The 22,363-nt window shown below is 35.9% G+C and overlaps 1 protein-coding gene across 21 annotated transcripts in view; it reads left to right on the top strand.

The window, feature by feature from the left end:
* Positions 1-22,363, top strand: part of FOXP1 (forkhead box P1) — a 661,259-nt gene that overhangs the window by 588,692 nt on the left and 50,204 nt on the right. For all 21 annotated transcript variants that reach the window (XM_056804416.1, XM_056804414.1, XM_007500086.3 and 18 more), the window contains one exon: positions 13,973-14,077. In XM_056804416.1, the coding sequence (XP_056660394.1) occupies positions 13,973-14,077 (105 nt within the window). The remainder of the gene's footprint in view (positions 1-13,972; positions 14,078-22,363) is intronic.

The following is a 22,363-nucleotide window of genomic DNA, read 5'->3' as shown; positions in this document are numbered from 1 at the left end:
TATGCATTCTCCTTTGTTTTATATTTTGGTCCATATCCAATTTTCATATTTGTCCCTCCAATAATTTAGACCAAGACCAGAGAACTTAATATGTATGTTCTTTGCTCTCTAGAACAAAACACAATGTATACTTCTACTTTAAAGTTACATTTCAGTGTTGTTTCTTTTTAAGTCATCCATTTGGAGTTAATTTTCATGAATGCATTAAAATGAGACCAGGTAAAAAAAAGGGTTTCACAAAGAGTCAACCCACCGTATTTCAATGTAATGTTAATGTCATCTCCAAGTCTTGCAGTCCAATAATGCATGTAGATATTAACAATAATCTCAATCTTTTAAAAAGCACAAATCTGGCACTTATTAGCCTAATTCACAATCACTCCAATTGCAGGTTCTACACATGAATATGATATCACGAGGGAATGTGAAATCCTCTAATTAAACATGATTTAAAAAGCAGCAGAAAATTGAGATGATGAGACTTACAGTGAATGAGAGTCAAGGATTCACTGCTTGACAAACCAGGAGACATGCAGATTTGGTGTAGTTTTGTAGAGAAACTATCCTTATTCACTTCGGTTATGCCTGTTAATGCCCTTTTGCTCTACATCTTGTCCTTGTGTTACCTTGTGGGAAAATCATGCCTTAGAACTCCCCTGCTTGCCACTGAAAGCTCTTCATAGCCTTACCCCTTCCTGCCCTTCCAGTCTTCCTACACCTGATGCCTCTCCATGCACTTTATGATCGGACTCTTCTAGCCAACTTACTGCTCCTCTAGAATACCAGAGCCCATCTTTGCACTAGCTGTCCATTTTTGGTACCCTCTGCCCCTTCACTTGACTTTTTCTATACTCAACTCGGATGGCTTCTGCAGGAGTCCTTTCTTAGTAGCTCCAGCTGCTGATGCTTTCCTCTCAGAGATTACCTTGTTCTAAGCATGCTTGGATGTTGGATAGAGCAGAGTCTCAAAGCTTTTCATTGGATTGTCAGCACCTAGCACTTTGCTTTGCCATGTAGTGAGTATTAACTTAATAAATGCTTAGTAAATAAACAGACTGGTTGTTCCTGAGAAATGAAGAAGAGCTAAAGAAGCCGGGGGCTGAAGCTCTTTCCCTTTTGTCTCATTACCCCTTCTGCTACCATTTCTGACATGGTTATAGCACTTAAGTGATTAGGGTGTTTCCCAAAAAAATGATGTTTTTTCAAGTCAGAAGCCTGGGGTTCAAATCCCATCTCAGTATTTTCCTAGCTGCAAGAACTGGATATTATTTGCCTTACCTATAAAATAAAGAGGTTGAACTAGATGATATCTAAGGCTTCTCCTGGCTTAAAATCTTTGATCTATGTTCCTATGAAGATAAAACTCATGGTCCTTAGAGGTCTGCCTATGAAGAAAAGCCAAGAAACCAACAATGATTCATTTTCCTTCTTTTGCCTCAGAATTTTCCCTTTTTCACCTACTGCCCATGCATCTATACTCAGACAGAGAACATTGTCCCCTGATTCTATCCATACTAGAAAACAGGAAGGGATTTCTTCCTGCAGCATTTACTAGAAGCAAACCCATTCTACTCACATCAGAAAACCATCAAATAGTATAGGAATATGGTACATTGAGCAGCATGGACTGAGTCCTGCCATTATACTACTTCCTAATCCTAGGAATCCATTCTAGCTTTTGAGGGGCAGCTGGCATTCCTGACAAGAAGAGTGGCTTGCATTTTTATTGCATTTTGTCATTCACAAGAACTAAGAGCATGATCAGCTAGTTTCATCCATCCAATTGAAGGAATAGTGGTTTGAACTTTTATGTTCAAGCCTTGTAACCTGTTGTAACAACTAGAAAGTTAAGATCTTCATTCCTTTTAACGCCTTTAAAATATTAACCTAAATTAGTAAAAAGTTAAGATAGAAAGCTTAGGATTTTAATTCTTATTTAACTCTTAGGAAGGGTTGACCTAAGACATTAGAGATCAAATGGTGGGAAAGAATAATTGGTAACGTTTGGAACTTTCTTTGGAATGTTTCAATATGAGAATTGCAGATTTACAGTCAGCTAAAATTTTCATAGTATAGGCATAGAATTATTTTTGCAATATGCCATTAACAGAATGGGATTATTAGAGTAACAACAACTATTTTGTCCTCCCACCTCATTAGAAGGTAAGCACATTGAGGGTAGAAACTATTTGTGGTATTTTTGTCTTTGTATCCCCAAAGTTTAGCATGTGCTTTGCTCAAATGGCTTCATATTCTGGTTACCTTCTCCTGATTTATCAATGGATAAATTCATGTATACTCTCCTGACGTATCAATGACCTTCTGAAAATAAGAGTCTACAATAGGATATAACAGCTGGACTAAAGTGATATCATACTATTATGGATACTTTACTTTTACACTTTGAAGCGTTTCTATGTGAAATGTCCAAAGATGGGAGGATTTCTGAGAGAGACGATAAAAGATAGCAATATGAAGGCGGGGGGGGGGGGGAGTGTTTTGTCTGAATCTCTGAAAAATGATCAGGAATCCAAATGGTGGTAGTTGAACTGGGTGCATTTCAGGGTTGGGAAATTATTTGAGTAGGAGAATTTAGAGCCTACAGTTTGAGTGGAGCATAGAACTTCATGGAGAAGAAGGCATTTGGTCAAAGCTGGAAAGCAGTTGTCTTATAAAATTGTTGAGTGCTAAGGAATTTGATGTAGTCTATGTTTTCTAGACAAGAGGAAGTCACTGACAAGTTTTCAGTAGAATAGTGGTGATATGTTCATGCAATCTTAACCATAAGAAAGATTAATCCAGCCAAAACATGAAGTCTGAACTGGAGAGAGAGCCAGGAGATTGTTGAGAATGAGAGTCTTTATTCGGTGGTAGTGAGAAAGAAATTTCAAAAGGAGTTAATATGGAGTAGAAGAGGAGTATTTTGTAGAAGTAGGAAATAAGATAAAGAGGTTCCAAATCAGTGTCCTCTGCAAAAGAAATTGTAAACTCTTTGTAGTCAGTATGTGTTCTGGTTTGGGCTTTATGTTCTCAGCACCTAGCACTCTGTGCTTTGAACACAGTAAACATGCTATTTGTTCTGAGCACAGATTATTGTATACAGTTATGCCTTATTAATTATTCCATAAACATTTTTAAACACTTAGACCATGCCTGGCACTGTTAGGTACAAGAGACACAAAGAAGAGTATTTTTAAAGGCCCTGAAAAAATAGTTCTAATGAGAAGACACCATTAAAAATAATTAGGTACAGGCAAGGTATTTTGGGGGAACCAGTTTCCTAGATTCTGGAAGGAGAGCCAGCCAGAAACAACAACAACAAAATCTATTTGAAGGTAAATAGTAGTCCTTGATCCCTGAACAGCAGACAACCAAGAACTGGCCACCTTGCCCATTATAATTTTAATAGCCACTGTGCAAAAGGAAAGAAAGCTTCTGCCTGGCAATATTTGCAGAAGCCCAGCCTTTCCTCTTGAGAACCTAGAAAAATGGACAAAAGGACTAGACAGAGAAGAGAAAACAGAAAGAAAGAAAGGTGAAGAAAAGGAAGAAAGGAGCAGGGACATGCTCATTGACATCAGCAAAGAGATCTGGCAGTTCTGCAGCGTAGGGTATGGGAAGTGCAGCAGAATAGCCACTTAATATTCAATTTCTTGAAAAGTATAGGATGTTTTGTATCTGTGTGTATACTGAACTGCCCAAGGGATGGTGTGTTGAACCAGTGAGTGATATTCTGAGCCTCAATACTACAGCCTTTAAAGATTTAATCAAGACCTAAGGTTTTATTAAGCACCTACTATGTGCCAAGCTTTATGTTAGGGCCTGCAGATACAAATACAACAAATTAGACAGTATTTGCCTGTAGGGAGTTTTTAATAGAATGTGAGAGTGTGGTAAGGAAGGTAGGATTTTCTTAACAGAATAAATACAAGGCAGTTAAATAAAAGGGGGTTTGGGGAGGAAGAGCACTATGGGTTTGAAGAAAGTGTTACTTGAGGGAAGTGAGGGGTTCTCCGAGGCAGGGTTGAGGAGGTCATGTAATACTGGCATGGCAATGGTCGGTACAAGGTTTAGGAATTTGAGTGTTAGGTGTACAAAACTGAGAGAAACCCAGTTTGATTGGAATAGAGGAAGACTGGAAAGAAAGACTGGAGCTATGTTGGAAATTTCATTAAAAAAACAAAATGAGGAATTTATATTTGTTCCCATAAACAACTGAGAACCCTGGGTTTGGCTGAATAGGAGAAGAACAACAGGAGCATATCTAGGCTTAAAGAAATCACTTCAGTCCTGTTGAAAATGGACTCTCATGGTGAGAAGATTGAGTCAGAAAGACCAATTAGGAGACCATTGCAAATAGCCTGAGGGGAAATGTAATGTGAATATGAACTAAGGTACTAGCTGTGGGAGTAGTTGGATTCAAGAGATATGGAGTTAGAAATGGCAAAATTTGGCTACTGCCAAGAAATGTGAGTTGAGGGAAAGGAAGGGACAGAGGAAAACATTGAGGTTATGAGTCTGGAAAATTGGAAGAATCTAAGTAGTGCCTTTGACAGAAATAGGAAAATTTGGACAGGGGGGTAGTTGGTAAAGAAAATTAATGAGTTTTGTTGGAATATGTTGAATTGGAGACATCTCCTGAGCTTCCAATTTGATAACTTATACTAAATACTTGGTAACAAGGGAACAAAGCATACAACAGATATTAGGACTAAATATATAGATCAGAATTGTGTTCCTACAGATGATAATTAAATTCATGGTTAGGATATTATAAAAAATTAGCATATATTGAGAGAAAAGGGTCCATCACAGAGCTTTGTAGAACATACCCAGTTATGGGGCTTGATATGACTGAGAAAGACTGGTTAGACAGAGAGGAAGAGAACAAGGAAAGAGTATTCTTTAAAAACGAAGAGAAAAGAAAGGGTCCAGAAAATGAGAATGCTCAGAAATGCCAAATCCATCAAGGATATTAAGAAGGACATAGACTGAGAAAGGAGCAATAGAACTGGCAGTTAAGATATCGTTAGTAACTTTAGAAGAAGTTTGAAGTTCCAGTTCCAAATAGGCAGAGGTGATCTCTAACCCCTTAAGGGATAGGGGAGTGGTTTGGAAGCAAGGAAAGGGGAGGAAACAAAGAGCCATTGGTAGTTCAATAGATTCTTGCGGCATTCAAGTACAAAAATTATTCAACTGTTGGACAGATAAATGGGCTGGGCAAGATTCTACAAATGCTATGCAATGACTTTGGAGTTTAAGGATTTGGGTTTGAATCTCTGCTCTGTAACTTATTCCAGGTATGACTTTAGACAATTCTATAAAGAAAGGTTCTTTATAGTTATGTATCTCTGCTCTTGGAGAACACAATTATTCACTAACAAGAGAATTGATTCTTCTTTTTGTTGTACTCCATCTCAAACAAAATCATTGTAGGATCATTGCATTTTTATATATGGAAAGGCACTTACAGACCTAGTATAAACCCTAGTTTTACAGCTAGACTTTACAGCTAAGACTTTTTTGGTCTTCCTTAACTTTAGTTCCTTCTCTCCAGAATTTATCTTCACCCAATCCTCTATGTTATCTTGTTTGTACATAGTTGCTTAAATGTTGTCTCCATTAGAATTTGAGCTCCTGGAGAACAGCCACTGCGTTATCATGGAGTTTTTTGTTTTTGTCTTTCTTCGCATCTTCAGCACTTAAAAAGTGTCTGGAACACAGTAGGCACTTAATGTTTGTTCAGTTGATGCAGATAGGCTAAATGGTGTCCAAAATGATGATTCTGAGTCATTAAGAAGAGGTTAAATTATGATCACCATGTTCTCTTTAAGAAAGCAGAAATTCTAAGATAGAAGGTAAGGTTAAGTTTAAATATATAAATCCTTACTTAAGAATACTTAGAATACTAGGCATTGCTTCAAAGGTAGAAGACAGGTAAGGCCTGGACAATTTGAGTTTAGTGACCTGGCCAGGTTGACACAGGTGGGAAGTATTTGAGGCCAGATTTGAACTTGGGACCTCTGATCTCCAGGTCTGGCTCTTAAACCACTGAGACACCTAGATACCTCATATAGAATGTCTTTAAAGATTTCTTTTATTGGGAAGAAGAAAAATGCTTATGGCTCTCAATCTGTTAAAGCTCAGCAGTTGGTAAAAACCAAGAAGGATTCATCTAAAAGACTCATCAGAGGATCATGATTGGGGAGAAGAAGTTGGCTATAGCACTGGAAAAACTGACTTTAATTCTATCTCAGTTACTAAGGGCTTCACTCAAGGCATCTCATTGGCCCTTGCTTTACCTCAGTTTTGTCACTTATAAAATGAAGGAGTTGGGCTCATTGGCTTCTGAGGCTCCTTTCAGATGGAAATTGATGAGCCTATGATCCTTTGGTGGGGTGTGTGAAAGGATTTTAGAGGCTATTGATTGCAACATCCTGAAGAAACCTGAAGACTAGAGAGTAGAAATGATTTGCACAAAGTCAGACTGGTAGTTTTCCAGAAATATAATTTGAATTCAGGGCCTCTGATTCCAAATCCATTATTTTTCTTACTGGACCATGCAAACTCTCACTCCTGGTGGAGTTCCAGATAGCTGAAGTTTTACTGAATTTATTGGATTCTCCTTCATACCATGTTTTCATCTTTAGTCATTTCAGAAGATGTTTTTAGATAAACATGATTCCTATAGAAAATAATACATTCCACCTTAAGGGTGCCTTAGCAAAAACTGAGTTACAAAAAGATCATTTCCTAGTAGTTGGGAATTATTAGAAAGCTACAAAGATCTTGAATCCAGCAGGATAACATTGCAACTATAGCAAGCAGTTCTGTGTTTTGATGCATCTATGTGTGTTTATACATGCATACATGTATGTGTATATATATATATAGTCATCAAAATAAAAGTAAAATTAAAATAAATATGTATATGCATATATTTTGAATGACAATATCAAAAAACAAAATTACTTATCAGAGGCCAGCATTTTCCTTAACGCATTTCCCAGCTATTTTTGACACCATCGCTGTTGGATTTCATGGATCTGTAAAATTTCCATGGTCAGGGATGATATTAATGTAATTGTGCATTTCCATTCTTTAATAATTTAAATATTTAATAATTTAGAGACAAAGAGTAAAGACTTAAGCAGAGGCTAATTTGGGAAAGGAACCAAAGGAATTTAGGAAACCTTAGAAGAAACACCCAGCACTTTGGTAGAAGGACTTTGATAGAAGCTGGGAAAAATCCTATAGTATTTCAGTGGTTTCTATTGAAAAATAGAGTTGCACTGCATTTGGATTGGTTCTCTCAAATGTAACATGGAGTACTATTTATTCATATTCTCTATGGGCCATTTCATACTTTCCTTCAATGGGGACAAATTAGACTTTGAGACTCCAAGATCAGACAGAAATCATCAAAAACGATGTATATATGAAACTGTATAGACTACTTTAAAAAGCACAGTCAGCCAGTCATACTTAGTATTAATAGAGGAATGTAACAGTAGCCAAATGTTCTCCTTGTGTTGGGAGAGAATAAAGACTACTGGACTGAATGAAATTCAGAACAATCCTGAGTTCCAATCCCACCTACAAAACTTTTACTGAAATTATCTCCTTGATGAGAATTTTGGTGATGAATTTATCCTCATGGAAGCATGCTGTTTATTGTGGTTCAATCATATATGGCTCTTTGTGACCCTATTGATCATAGCATAACAATACTATCTATATGGTTTTATTAGCAAATGGAGTAGTTTCCCATTTCCTTCTCCAGCGGATTAAGGCACAAGTTAAGTGACTTGTCCAGGGTCACAAAACTAGAAAGGATCTCAGGTAGGATTTAAAGTCACTTCTTCACTCCAGGCTCAGCACATTTTCCAGTAAACCATTTCACTATCCCTAGTTTGATGTTAGTGGAGTCAAAACAGAACTGAGCATTTTAGAAGTTGAAAAAATTGAAGCTATGAAACATTAAATGACTTGTCCAAAGTCACACATGGAGTAAAAGCCTGACATAGAACTTGAACCCCGTTCTTCCTGGATCCAAGTGCAGTTCCCTGTCCTTAGCCCTACCGTCTTTCTGCCCAGTGCTCTCATTTTACCAGTGAGGAAACTGTAATTAAGTGACTTACCCAATGGCATTTGCAGAGACAAGATTCTAACTCAGATCCTCTGAGCCTGAATCCAACACTGCATAAGTGCCTCTTATTATTAGTACTATTAGTGAACTTTTAGAATTGAATTATGAAAAGTCATAGATACAGAACTTTATTTTTAAAATCTCGGTACAGCAGATATTAAGGACAAAAAGTCTCGCTTTTCCCTAGCTGAAATTAACTTTTGCTGAAAATAATTATTTTTCATAACAGTGGGGGGGGGAGAATTTGTTATTTACAATATATATTTCATTTTCATTTTTATATATAGCCTAGAATGTTTTCATTAAAATAACTTGATAATTTTATTGGCTACTGAAATTTTGTTTATCTGAATTGCTAGTAAATTTTCTTTTAAGAGTATACAAGATATCCCCAAAGTCTTAGCTATTAAGGTTTCAAAATGCACTATTACTTTTGGGACACCCTCTACTTTAAATGCAATGAGAAACACATTTTTAAACATAGCCAAAATAAGAATTTGTTTTATTCAGCTATGCATCCTTGTTACATGGATTTTGTTGTTCTTTTAGGTTTGAGGGTGAAAAAAATCAATGCTTGATATTTGGAAAAAAATAAAATTTATTTTAAAAAGTATATATTACATCACCCTTTTTTCCCAACACAGTAATTAAAAAGAAGACTTAATATATGGCAAGAAAAAATTAAATGAGATAGGTTTCACATTTGATTTCATCTTATACCCGTTTCTAATTTGGATTTTATTCTTTCTGGGGGAAAATATCATAATATAACTTTCCTTGTTTTTTTATTTTTTGGCAATGGTTTTTTACATGTGTTTGTCTAAAGTCCCATTTTCAATTTCTATAAACACTTAAGTGCATCATCAAACAGTGTCCCAAAAGTCTTGGTGCAGGTTTTTTAAATTATTTTTTCCAGACTAAATGTTATAATGTAAATGTTTTAATAAACATTTTCTGATATTTTGTGATCCATGTTCTTTGGTGCAGTTTGAAACCAGTAAAGGTATTAAACCTTAAAACTACACATAGACTTTTTTTAGCTATGAGTGAAAATTATGAGGCTGGCCATAAATGAATAATTTTATTAATTCAAAAGCAGTAGGGGAAAAAATGAAAAATAGGAGAGAGATATATAGGTTACTTTCATTACTGCTCCATTTAGTTTGCTATTCTGTGGCCACCATTAGAGCTCCCTAGCCACACTCACAAGGAAGTCCAACCAGCAACAACATGGAAGAGAAAGAGAGCAAAATCCACTCTTGACCTCAGTTTATCAAACTTTTTTTCCCACTTACTAATTCACACACATCACATAACATCTCTGAAGCCAACTATGGCTTTCTAATTTGCCTGGGCCTCCCATGGAGGAAGTCCAGGGTGCAATGCAGGAGACATCCATCCTTCACACATAACATACTTTGTATATTTGAGAAAAACTCTGCTAACTTCCAGGAAGAATGCTATACAGCTCTACAGAGATTAAAGATCTGTTCCTTGCCCTTAAGAGGGTTACAGTCTGGTGCAATAGATTAAGAAGCGCTGCTCAAATGAACGATTGCATTTTGTACTATGTTTAAAATTATATATGAGACATTTAATAAAATCTTGATCCCAAGTGAGAAAGTTTAACCTTTTGCCTCACATGTTAAATAAAATCTTGTCAAAGCTCAGAGCATTTTCGTCCCTCCCTGACCTTGGCAATATTTCAGAAGCCATACTTTTCATGTGATGAGCTACCTTTGAACAATTTATTTAATGTTTCAGATTCATACAGGCTTTTCTTACATTAGACACTCAGATCTTCACTTTCTAACTCTATTTTCTTGGACAAGTATAGTTCTAAAACAATTCAAGGAAAATCCATCCTTTCATTCATTTTTTTTTTCATTTCCTCTCTAGTCTCTTTTGTAGTATGTCAAAAGGAAGCAAGGCAGTGTAAAATCTTGTTCCATTTTGGGGACAGAATCATTTAAGAGTTCCCTTCAGAAGTTCATCTGATGTAGTCTGTTAAAACCTTGAATGAAATTCAGGAAATTTGGACACTAGAACTTTCTAGATAAATAGAATGTTTAAAAATCAGTCAATTTTCTGCATCCTTTGAAGCAGTTATTTTTTGTCCTTTATTTTAAAACAAATCCAATCCCAACCCATTCCTGCCCCATCTTTGAGAAAGCCCTATTTCATAAGGGTTTCTCTTTTAGGAAACACTTTCCATTTTCAAAAGACAAACAGTTTTGCTTAATTAAAGTCCTATCTGACAACTACAGAAATGTCTAAGAACAAAATTCCTCCCCCAATAGAGAAGTGACTTCTTTATAAATGTTAGCTAAAAAAAATGGATGTGGCATAAATATTTATACTCTTTTGCCCAGAAATTCTACCACTATGTAACACATACTGCTAGGAAGTTACTGATTAAAAAGGAAGCCCCCTTATATGTGAGAATATTGCCAGTTTGTGTGTGTGTGATAGTAAAGAACTTGAAAGAAAGTAACTGCTTATCTTTGGGGCAGTGGCTAAACATTAAGTGTTGGCAAGTGAGTATAATAGCATATTAATGTGATGAATATGATGAATACAGAGAAGCTTATAAGGACTTTAATGATCCAATGCAGAGTGAAGTGTAAGCAGAGCTAAGAAAGGAACAACAGTGTTAAGCTAGAGGCCCACAGAACTCCTGAGTGTGGGCCAGAACCAAATTCAAATGTCATTGGGAAAGAACGATAATCCCAGAACTGACTGTGAGGGATGTTGTGAAAATATGGAAAATAAAACTTGCCTAACAAGGGAAATATAAAAATAGGTCTTTTCCTGCTACTTTTCAGAGGTGAGGAATTCCACAGATATACAACATTGCGAACACATTGTATCAGATTTTTTTAGTGTGGTGATTACTTTTGATGACTTTTGTTTTCTTGCTATAAAATTTTCTTTTGTAAGAGATGACCCTCTGAGAAGTGAAGGAATACAGGGCAAAATCAAAACAACATACAAACCAAAGCTGTTGATGAAATAAATTTAGATATAAACTTTTACAACATAGGCATGTCCAGTACTTCTAGGCATTTGTTAAGACTAGTCATCTCTATGAAGAATAGCTTTGTTAAAGCTATGATGAGTTTTGAACTGTACCTACTGTGAAATGAAGGTGCCTCATCGAGCTATGAATAACATATTAGAACAATTTCTTTTTTCATTCTCAGATATTTTTACAATTAAATAAGTTAACCCAAAAAAAAACCACCCTTACCTCCAAACACCATGTTAAATCATTTAAATTTAATTTTCAGCTATAAATCTGACTGTACAGAACTCATATTGTTTTTTTTAAACAATTTCAGCTTAACAGTAGAAGCACAGTGGGATAAATAGAAAATTATATGCAATTTTGAACTATTGATATTAATTTTTTATCTTGATTAAATAGTTTAGCCTACTGATATCCACAAAAAAAGTCATATGTTAACACTCCAAAGAGGGGTAAAAATAACGACAGTTGGTAAGATTTCAGCTAATGCTTGAAATATTTTCTTTGGAAAAAAATTTTAATGCACATTTAGGTTATACTAATATTATTCCAGTAATCTAATGGTAGTGAGTGATTTTTTATCTCCTTATTTTTCAGTAATATGAAAGATAATATATGTCTTATCATCATACACTTCTTTTTATTGAGAGCAAAATGTGGTATCTTTCATTCCCCAGGGTTGGTGGCATCACCCCTTCTTCTTCTTCTTCTTCTTCTTCTTCTTCTTCTTCTTTGTGTTCTTTTTCTTCCTCTTCTTCTTTTAAACCCTTACCTTCTGTCTTGGAATCAATACTGTGTATTGGCTCCAAGGCAGAAGAGTGGTAAGGGCTAGGCAATGGGGCTCAAGTGACTTGCCCAGGGTCACATAGCTGGGAAGTGGCTGAGGCCAGATTTGAACCTAGGACCTCCTGTCTCTCGGACTGGCTCTCAATCCACTGAGCTACCCAGCTGCCTCCTCACCCCTTCTTTTAAATGCTTTCATGTGGTCTCTTTCCTTTTGTAACAAATGTGTCCCAATAGTCATGTGAATTGACCTCATCAACACTATTTTTGGTCCTGCTTTATGTGGAAACCATCAATGCCTTGAAATGGTGACCATCTTTCCCCCTTTTCTTTTGAGAAAGTGTTTTCTTACTTCAGGTGCAGGGTCTCCTATCAGTATCCTCAATTTATCTTGCAAATCTTGAAGTTTGTTAAAAAGTTGTTGGGAACAGTGGCTGTGTGCTGTTGTGCTAGATTTTCTTATATTAAAAAAAAATCAAGTTCCCTGTTTAATTTTTGCCCTCTGCTCTATATTGCGAATTTAATGCTGCCTCACAATCATAAAAGTGGAGCAAATCCTATTTCTCCATATGTGGTATAGGAATTGTAATGGGTTTATGTAGTATGTTGAATGTGACTGTAAAATAGAGGTCTCTGGTAATCCCTGCCACCAGGAGGCTAAGCTAGTGGATTGCTTAACTTCAACAATTCTGAGCTGAAGTGGGGATAAAGACAATTCAGTGTCCACACTAGGGTTGACACCAATATAGTTAGGTCCCAGGAGCTCAGCAGCCTACCCTAAGGGGTGGTGGGGGACTGTAAGCAAAATAGGTCAGAACCTTTGGGCAGGCCAGAAATAAGATCGAGTCCATGAATGGCTGTTGTAGCTCAAGCCTGGGCTAGCTAGGGAGACTCAGTCTCAAAATAACAACAATAATAAACTAATGATAACAAACAATAGATGTATTTAATGCGTAATGTCATATCTGACTTGGACTTCAAGTTCAGGATATAGCATAGCCAGTGGCTGGACCACAGATAGTCTCAGTGATCACAGAAATGTGCATGAGCAAAAAAAATGCCTCTCAGTGTTATTATTTTTACATTGTATTTGATGGAACTTAAGGTTATGGAAACCAGTGCAAAAGTAATTTATTTGAAAGACGTCTGAATGCAGAAATCTAATAGAGGAAAATATTTTAGAATAAGGTTCATCAGTGAGTGCAGCAGCTACATTTCCCTCAGCACCACATGGACTGGATCAAAGCATCTTATGACTTGGATCAGTGCAGCCAAATCATTACGTATTGATTGGGATCCTGCAGAAGGATTAACCCCTTAGCATTCATAAGGAAATTTCCTTTAACCCTTGGTTTGAATAGTTTGAAAATTTGAACCTTCTTCCTAGTCTTAAAAGGCTAATAGTCCTCCCTGACCCACTGGTATTTCTCAATTCTTTAATCACACATTCACTCATTGTATTGAATTCTGCATTGGAAAACATTTAGTGACACCATTTGAGTATATGAAAGCCCCATGAGTGTGCGGGAGAAGAAAGCAGCTTAATAATATGCTATATAGAAAACCTAGTGTTAGGATATCAAAATTAAGTAGGGATTTCTTGAAGTTTTTGATTATTATATAAATTACAACATTTTCAGTTCTAGATATTTTAAGAATCTGCAGTTGTAAATGGACAGCTTTTCATCTGAATGAGGTTTAACTGAGAATGTGTAATGTTAATAAATTTCTCCTAAAAAATTACCCACCGTGGCATTGAAAAACTTGTCAGATGTATTTTTGTATCGAGGCATACAGCCTTGCATTTTTCTATGTACATTTTTATATAACTTCATTGCACTATTTTTGAATAAAATGAAAATCATAAGTAGGGGGAAGAATTATTTTAAAGTAAAAAAAAGAACAATTAATAGCACAGCTGATATCATATCTTTGGTCCACTGTATTTTTGCTGACTTGAATGGTGTAGACAATTAAATTACATTCTCTTTCCTTCTCTTGGTTTCTTTCAGTTTATCCCATGAAGATCACCCCCATAGCCACCCACTCTACGGACATGGCGTATGCAAGTGGCCAGGCTGTGAAGCAGTGTGTGAAGATTTCCAATCATTTCTAAAGTAAGAATAATTTTAGTCATTATCTACCTTTTACATAAGCATGCCCTCACATTTTCTATGCTCTCCTTCATCTAAATGGATTTTGATAGAAGATGGAACCTCTCTACCCCCCCCCCCCACCCTAGAGAGTGAAAATTCATGAGAGAAAACCAGTATTTGTCAGACTCTGTCAGAAGTCAGTATATTCTGGTGGAAGAAGCAAAGGGCTACAAGTGGGAGACCTGGTTTTAATACTGATTCTGGCCCCAATTAACTACTGAATCCCTGACAAGTTAACAAAACCTTCTGCCTCAGTTTCTGTATTTGTTAAATTCATGAGTTGGCCTACATACCCCCTCTAATTCCAGCTGCAATATTTCATTTCTCTTTTTCCATCATGCATCCACAATGAGCTCATATAATCAGAACCAACATAATTTAGGGGATTTTTAAAAAAGAAAACTAATAGCAACTTTTATTAATTCTTATATACAACCATAATCAAAATATTATTTTCTTCAGTTTGGTGAAATTAATTGATAGAATTTTGGCCTACTTTTTTGTTTTACAAAATCCAAAGAAATATCTAGCAAAAAAGGTCCTCAGCCAGAATCTCTTCTTGCACATTGATATTGAATTGAATATTTGAGGTATTCTGAAACATTGCCTTGCCCTTTGTATCAGAAGATTTATATTCAGAAATGATTTTTGACAATTGTTTTCTGAAATTTAACAATTCAAATTCACTCACTCTCCAAGGTCTGATATAGGTTATATCAGCACTTTCATGAAATACATATTTCTACATCCCCCATGTCATGATTAAAGGCATATCACATATACCATAAAAAACTGAAGGAGGAACTTTCAGTAGTTGACTTTTTGGGACAGAATGTTCAATTTCTCCTTGCCAAAGCTGTAATATCTCAGACTGACCAGAAGCATAGACTCATATTCTATTCAGTTCCAAAACTTGTTTAAGTTACAGACTGTATGTGTGTATGTATGTGTGGATGGATAGATAGATAGATAGATAGATAGATAGATAGATAGATAGATAGATAGATAGATAGATAGATGGATAGATGGATAGATAGATAGATAGATAGATAGATAGATAGATAGATAGATAGATAGATAGATAGCTTGAGAGAGAGAGAGAGAGAGAGAGAGAGAGAGAGAGAGAGAGGGAGGGAGGGAGGGAGGGAGAGAGACACACACAGAGAGAGAGAGAGAGAGAGAGAGAGAGAGAGAGAGAGAGAGAGAGAGAGAGAGAGAGAGAGATTCAGCTTGAGCACAATACTCTATACTGCCTAAATGCTAGATTCCTTTCTTCCTAAATGATCTTTTTTAAATTTATTCTGTATTACTTATAAATGTGCTAGTTTTCTCCATGTTAGAATTAAGCTTCTTGAGGACAGGGATTCTTTCAATTTGTCTTTAAATCCCTGGTGCCATGCACAGTGCCTAGTACTTATAAATATTTGGGTTTTTTAAATGATTGATCCATTGTTCAGTGCTATTAAGCTCTAATTGAAATAATATCTGCTGATGTTGAGATGCTTCAGTTTCTCAAGAATAGATTTATGATTTCTTCTACTGATGCTTTGAAATATAGTAGATACCCTTTATTTCCTCTGGGGATGATTCTCCCTAGACTTCGCCAGGCTAATCTGCCTGTACATAGTGCCCAATCCCTGGGGCCATACTATTTTTTAATTAAATTTTATTTTTTTCCCAATTACATGTAGAAACAAATTCTGACAATTGTTTTCTTATATTTTGTGTTGCAGATTCACTCCCTCTTTCCCTCCCACAAATAGTACAGGTCAGAGACTAGATATAGGCCTAATTTCACCTGGCTAAGAAGTTCCACTTTCTTTTTTGTGATTTACCAATCAAATTTCATGTGCATATTTCATTATTTTTGCCTTTTAATTATAGGAATTTTGTGTTTGTGTGTATGCATGCGTATGTATGTGCTTACATGTATGGGTGCACGTGTGTGTGTAGATGGACCCCCCTTTGGCGGTCTTGCATTTGGACCCCTTCTCAGAATCATGTTTTAAATACCTAAAATACATAAAATCACAAAGGAAATCATTTATATTAAAATAAAGTTTTTGTGGGTTTTTTAAAATACATGGAGTATCAGTTAAGAAACCTTGCTTTAAAAAGTTTCATAGATTAATTCTTGATTAGAGATTATACACTAATATCAATTACATATATTTTATACACCCTCCAGCTTTACAAAGTTCTTTCCTCTCAACAATCCTGTGACCAAGGTGATTTAACTATTATTATTCCCATTTTACAATTGAGAAAACCAAGACTGATAGTGGATCCTTGACTTGTTCGTAGTTCCTAGGTAGGAAGTGTTGAAGCTGAGATTCAAACCCAGAGTTTCTAAATCTAAAACCAATACTTCTTAAATGTAAAATAATAATTTATAATGTTTCCATACATTAATATTCAATAATCCTGATACTATATTTTAAATTCAGGAATGGTCTGTTGTAGTCATGATTCTTTTTCATATCCTTACTTTATGTTTTTACTTATAACAGAATCTTTGATTTGAGTTGCTTTTTCCCTTTTAATTATTTATCTAAATATACTCTTATAATGTGGAAAATTTTGTCAAAAATCAGCCTTGTGTGGCTTTAATCCCAGCAATTTTTGACATTTGATTAAAGTTTCCTCATCTTAGTAATGACCAATCTACACCCATAATGTGCTTCACAAGTTTTGTGTTTTAGAAGGGATAAATTGTCTTCCTCATCATTTTTGAATATGGTGGTTTTCTGATCAGAAGGAAGGAGACCACTTCTTCCATTTGTTTTCTTTGATGGTTTAGGCTTTCATGATTTCAGTGTGTTACACTCATCTTGTTTGCTGGATGGACTGGTGCTTAGGGAATTTTTGAAGGGTAACCAACATGAAATGTCAGAGAGAGATTCTGGTGCCATATTTTGCTTTGAAGCCCATATGAAGAACATTACAAATGGTACTAGCCATTCTGCAAAGGTGAACATAGTATTCTGCAGATTTTTTTTTTTTAAAAAGAAGTAAGTGTCCTAGAGATGCCCAGGATGTGGTTAGCATTCTACCAGAAGTTTTTTGACTACCTAGAAATACTTTTTCATAATTCATCTTAGTAATCCTAAATTTAATGGACAAATCAGTGGCCATCTTATATGACCAACTCATATTCAGAAGGAATCCCTACCATAACAGACCCCACTAGTGATAGTCCAGTGTCTGCCTGAAGACTCCCAAGAGGGAAAACTTACTACCTTTCTAAGCAACCCGTTCGATTTTTGGATAGCTCTTCAAGCCTAAATTGATCTCTTTGCAACTTCTTCATATCATTCCTGTTTCTCGTCGGCAGAGACCAAGCAGTATGAATATAATCTATCTTCCCCAAGACAGTATACTTCAGATACTTGAAGACAGGTACCCTCTTCTGCCGTTCCATCTCCAGTCTTAAATATCCAAAATTCCTATAGCCAATCCTCATATAACCTGGGTTGAAGTCCCTTCACCATCTACTTTGCCCTCTTCTGGATGTTCTTTAGCTTATCAGTTTCCTTCTTTAACTAAGGTTCCTGGATCTGAAAACAATCCAAAGGAGAGATGATTAGGGAAGAGTACAAGAAGTATTGCCTCCTTATTTCTTTCTATACCTCTCTTAAAGCAACCTTATATTATATTTGTATTTTGAGCTGGCCAGATCACACTGTGGTCTGAGTGAGTTTACAGTCCACAAAAATCCTAGATCTTTTTTGAAACCATACTATTTAACCAGATATCTCCAATCCAGTACTTATGAAGGCAATTTGGGGGTACCCTACTGTAAAAATTTACATTCAATCCTATTGAATTTAATTCATATTGAATCATTCCTCTAGCCTTTAATGATCCTTTCTCTATTACCCTATGTTTGCTATCCTTCCTTCCCAGTTGTGTTACCTACTGATTTGATGAAGAAGTTATCTATGCCTTTAACCAAGTCATTTGATCCCAATGGTTTTTAAAATTGTTCTGGCCTTTAAGACTCATTACTAGAGCAGAATGTAAGCTTCAGGACAAGGATTGGGTTTATTTGTTCTTTGTCTTCATATTCCCCAGCATGTACACAATGACTGTTTTGGTTGTTTTTTGGGGGGCCAGAGATGGGGTAGGAAGGGGGTTGATGCCTGACCTGATTTTCACTGGTGTAGCAAACTCTCTGTGAGGAAATACTCTGTTCAACACATGAGCAGTTTACTCTGAGAGAAATGACTGAGGCATAACAATTTATGTGACTTGTTGAGGATCACCTACTATGTGTCAGCCACAGGTCTTGAATCAAGGTCTTCTGACTACATGACCAGCTTGCTGACCACTACAATGGATATATATGACACACAGTAGCTCTTTAATTATTTCTTGTTCATCTAAATAAAGTATATATGTATTTTCTCTTTGACTCATTAGCTTCTACAATGGCCATATTTCTACCTCATTTTTCCTCCTTTATGCTTCCTGACCCCAAATTCTTATTTTCTGGAAAATAGTGAATTTTGATTTTCATAGATATCTAACCCTCGGCTTTCCCTTCCCTTTCCCCCCTTTCCAAGAAAGAGATAAAGATTAAAGATGGCATATTTAATTTCTTAAGTGCCAGAGGAGTGGTTGTTCATCAAGTATAATATTGAAGTTTTCTGGCTATTTGTTATAAATATATTTTGTGGAAGGTCCCACGATGATTGTATATGGTCTTAATGATTCACTTTGGAAGCTATGAAATCTGGGTTTATTAAGCCTTTGATTTCCTCATTTGTATTTTATGCCATGTTTTGCTAAAACTTCATATTGATTCATTTTCTTTGGGCCATGAGTGGGATGATCTGCCAGGAGAAGCCATGAGTATGCCAGTTTCCATTTTTTTGAGCAAGCTCAAGAATTTATGCCACCATTTTAATTTTCATTCTGAGTAGCAAAGTGATTTGACTTGGTAACTCTTCTCAAAGCTTACTACCACTCTTGCTAGTAAAATACAGTTGTTAAAGTGACCTTCGATAAGTTATTTAGAATGAAAGTCTCTGCCAGTAAAATGCCACCATTAAAAAGGAGGAGAGGAGAGAGAAAGCAGGGGAAGAAAATGGTGTTCCCAGGTCTAAAATATGGTTCATTTTTCCCCTCCTGAGGAAGAAATATCATTACTGTTGGTAAATCAAAAACAGAGATTTGACACTCTTCTGTGATCATTCTGTAGTGTTTGTTCCTAAGGTGAGGTACACCACAGAGCCCTTGATTTCAAAGATAAATACTGTACGAATAACAATCCTGGTTGTCTTTCACTCACAGCCAACAGGAGGATACTTATCAGAACCAGCAGATGCATAGTCTAGCATGCATATTATTTCTCCATTTCTTTTCAAAACAAGTTGCATTTTTGTGTGTGTGTTTTTTTTTAATCTGTCAACCATGCTTCATCATGTGCTGGTTTTATCAGTTAAGAGTTAACTGCTATCAGCAGGTGCCTCTGCTAACTCTCATGAAACAGTTATGCACTGCACCACTTGGAATACTTGGTTAACATAAAAACAAAAACAATTCCATTGGCATTGCTATGGCATAAAGAACTTTAGCAGTATTCCCTTCCTGCTTCCTGTTCTTTGACTGAGCTTCCTCCCCATCCCCTGGTCTCAAAGATAGAACCTAAGCCACCAAGAATATTGCTGATTTTAGGCTTCCAATTTTTTTTTGGAAGAATAGAGAGCCTAGCCTTTAGACAGGTTAAAGATGTATTTAGAAACCTGTTTGCTAATATATCAGGAAGGATAGGACTCGGGTTTCATTTCCTATTATTACAGCATTCTTGTATACTTCAGGAAAATGTATGCTTTGTCAGTTTTCAGGGAGGACAAATATAAACTAAGAAATGAAATATTTCATACTTAGAAATTGTATCTTTGAGCCATTTGTAATGAGGGAAAAATACTGGGCGTTATATCTATGTTGCAAACACAAAATTCTATATTGCAGAATGGCTACTTACTTACTCCTTTTGTCTTCTTATGCCCAGTAAGATTTTCCCCCTCTACTAGGGGGCAGCTGAATAAACGCTGATAAAAGAACATTTGCCCTTTTGAGTAGTGAATGATATTGGGAGCTTCATTGGTAATTGGGCTTCTTGAGAATTTAACTTTAAGAAACCCAAGAGTTTAAGTGCACTCTGTCATGTTTTCACACGTGTTTTTATCATGGTCACATCTTGTTTACTTTAGTTGCCTGCCTAAAACTACTTGGAACATGTTAAGAAAACATTTCAAGAAAGCCTCTACAAAGAGGCTTTTGTTGAGCTGCAACTGTGAGTCTGCACAGCTCACAAAGGTGTTAACTTTCAACCCCTTAAGCACTTCCACATGAAATTCCAGCAACGGTGTTTGTGGTTTTGGAAAAACAAAGTGTATGTTAAAGAAACCAGGTATATGCTAATACATGTTGAAGGAGGCCGGAAATCATAAATTGTTTCAAACCCATTAATTGCTATCATTTGCATGTCAGAATGTGCTGCAGTAAAATTATCTAACTGTGTGTGCAACATACTTTTGACCAAATAAAAGGTCCAAAAATTAGTTACATAAACGTGTCCATACATACACACAACCCAACTGTGTGTATTGGTATATGGAGAGATGTATACGCATATACATACATCTATAGATGTATAAGCAATGGAAACATATGTGTGACTATGTCGTTACACACATATATGCAAAACTTAATTCTTATGTTAAGAGAAAAATCAAAATATTTGGGGATGACACATTTCATGTTATGAATAACAGATGATAAAGTATTTCTACATCCCAGAATTGGTTTTAAATTACAATATATAGTGATTCAAGATCAGCAGCTGATCGGATTTATTGTTTTATCATGCAGTTTGGCATAGTAGCTTAAAAATCTAGACCCTGCCGATTTGATTTTTTCTTTTCCTTTGATCAGCACCCTTATTAACCTTTCTGACACTATTCAGGAGTTCAAGACCTTTCCAGGAGTTTCTGTTGTTTTAAGGTCAGTGGCCTAAATACCACAGTGCCCTCTAGTGATAAATAGAAAATTAGAGGGGAAAGTTTTCTGTAAGTGTCCCAAAGAGATCCTGCAAAAAAATAGTTTGTTTATAAGCAGCTAATTGGAGTTTTTCGCACAAAGGTGTTTTAGCTATGCATATAGGATTTTACTATCTTTAGAATTAATTTTTATATTTAGGCCTTTTTAAAAATACATGAGTAAAGTTTATTTTATATATTCTAATGCCATCTGTGACATAGAGTAGCATTCTATTGTTCTAGAGTTGTATTTTTTCATGTGCTATTGGTTTTGGTGTTTCATATGATATTTCCGGTGTGTAATTAGAAGCCCTCACTTAAAAGACAGAGATCATCTTTGTTTCATACTTTTATTGACACTGTCTACCCTATTATGGCTATGTCTAAATGGTAAAATTTATTATTAGCAATAGTGTCACAAAAGTCTGAGACAGCGATTTTCCTTTCAATAAAAGTAGTTAAAAACCTTTTAGAAAATCCATAATTTTGATTGCTGGTACTTCATAAATGTATAACTGGTACTTTTTAGCTGTCTCTTTAGGGAAAAATGAGTTTTATCACCTGCAGTACCTGGGTTAATGAAATTGTGTGCTGGAATTTAGCCAGGATGAAAGATGAGATCATTCGGTGGCACTAATATTGGCAACAGGTCTCATAAAAAGCTTTGTCTCTTTAGTGAAGTACCATTAGTTATTTTTCATTATTATTGTTATTATTATTGTACATAGAGGTCTTAAGTTAGTCATCATCTTCAAAGTTTCTGTGCTAGTCAGATTCTCATTTGGTAGGCCATCCAAAACCCAGTGACTTAAAAACTTTAACGAAGCCAAAAGCAACACAGAAATGTCCATCAGTGCCTAGTAGAAGAATTTCCTTGCTTCAGATTTCAGCTCCAGTTCCTGTTCAGCCCTTTAAAAATCACGACTCTCAGCTCAAATCTGAAATAATGCTGCTTTTTCCCTTCTCATGTCCCTCCTATGTTTGATTGTTTGTGGATATTAGCTGTCCAGGAAATCCCATACTTACAGATATAAATCCAAAATGATCTTGTTTTTCCGTAGCCAACCCAGGATGTATTAGACAGTTATGATGATTTGTTAATTTTTGTGACCTGTATTTATTTTATGTGTGCAGTATGCTTTGAGGATGGAATCAGCTGTTGAAATAGACTGTCTCTCTCTCTCTGTTTCTCTCTCTCTCT

The sequence above is a fragment of the Monodelphis domestica genome, chromosome 7 (assembly GCF_027887165.1).
Source record: "Monodelphis domestica isolate mMonDom1 chromosome 7, mMonDom1.pri, whole genome shotgun sequence".
Lineage (NCBI taxonomy): Eukaryota > Metazoa > Chordata > Mammalia > Didelphimorphia > Didelphidae > Monodelphis > Monodelphis domestica.
This window is presented reverse-complemented; position numbering and strand designations above follow the sequence as displayed.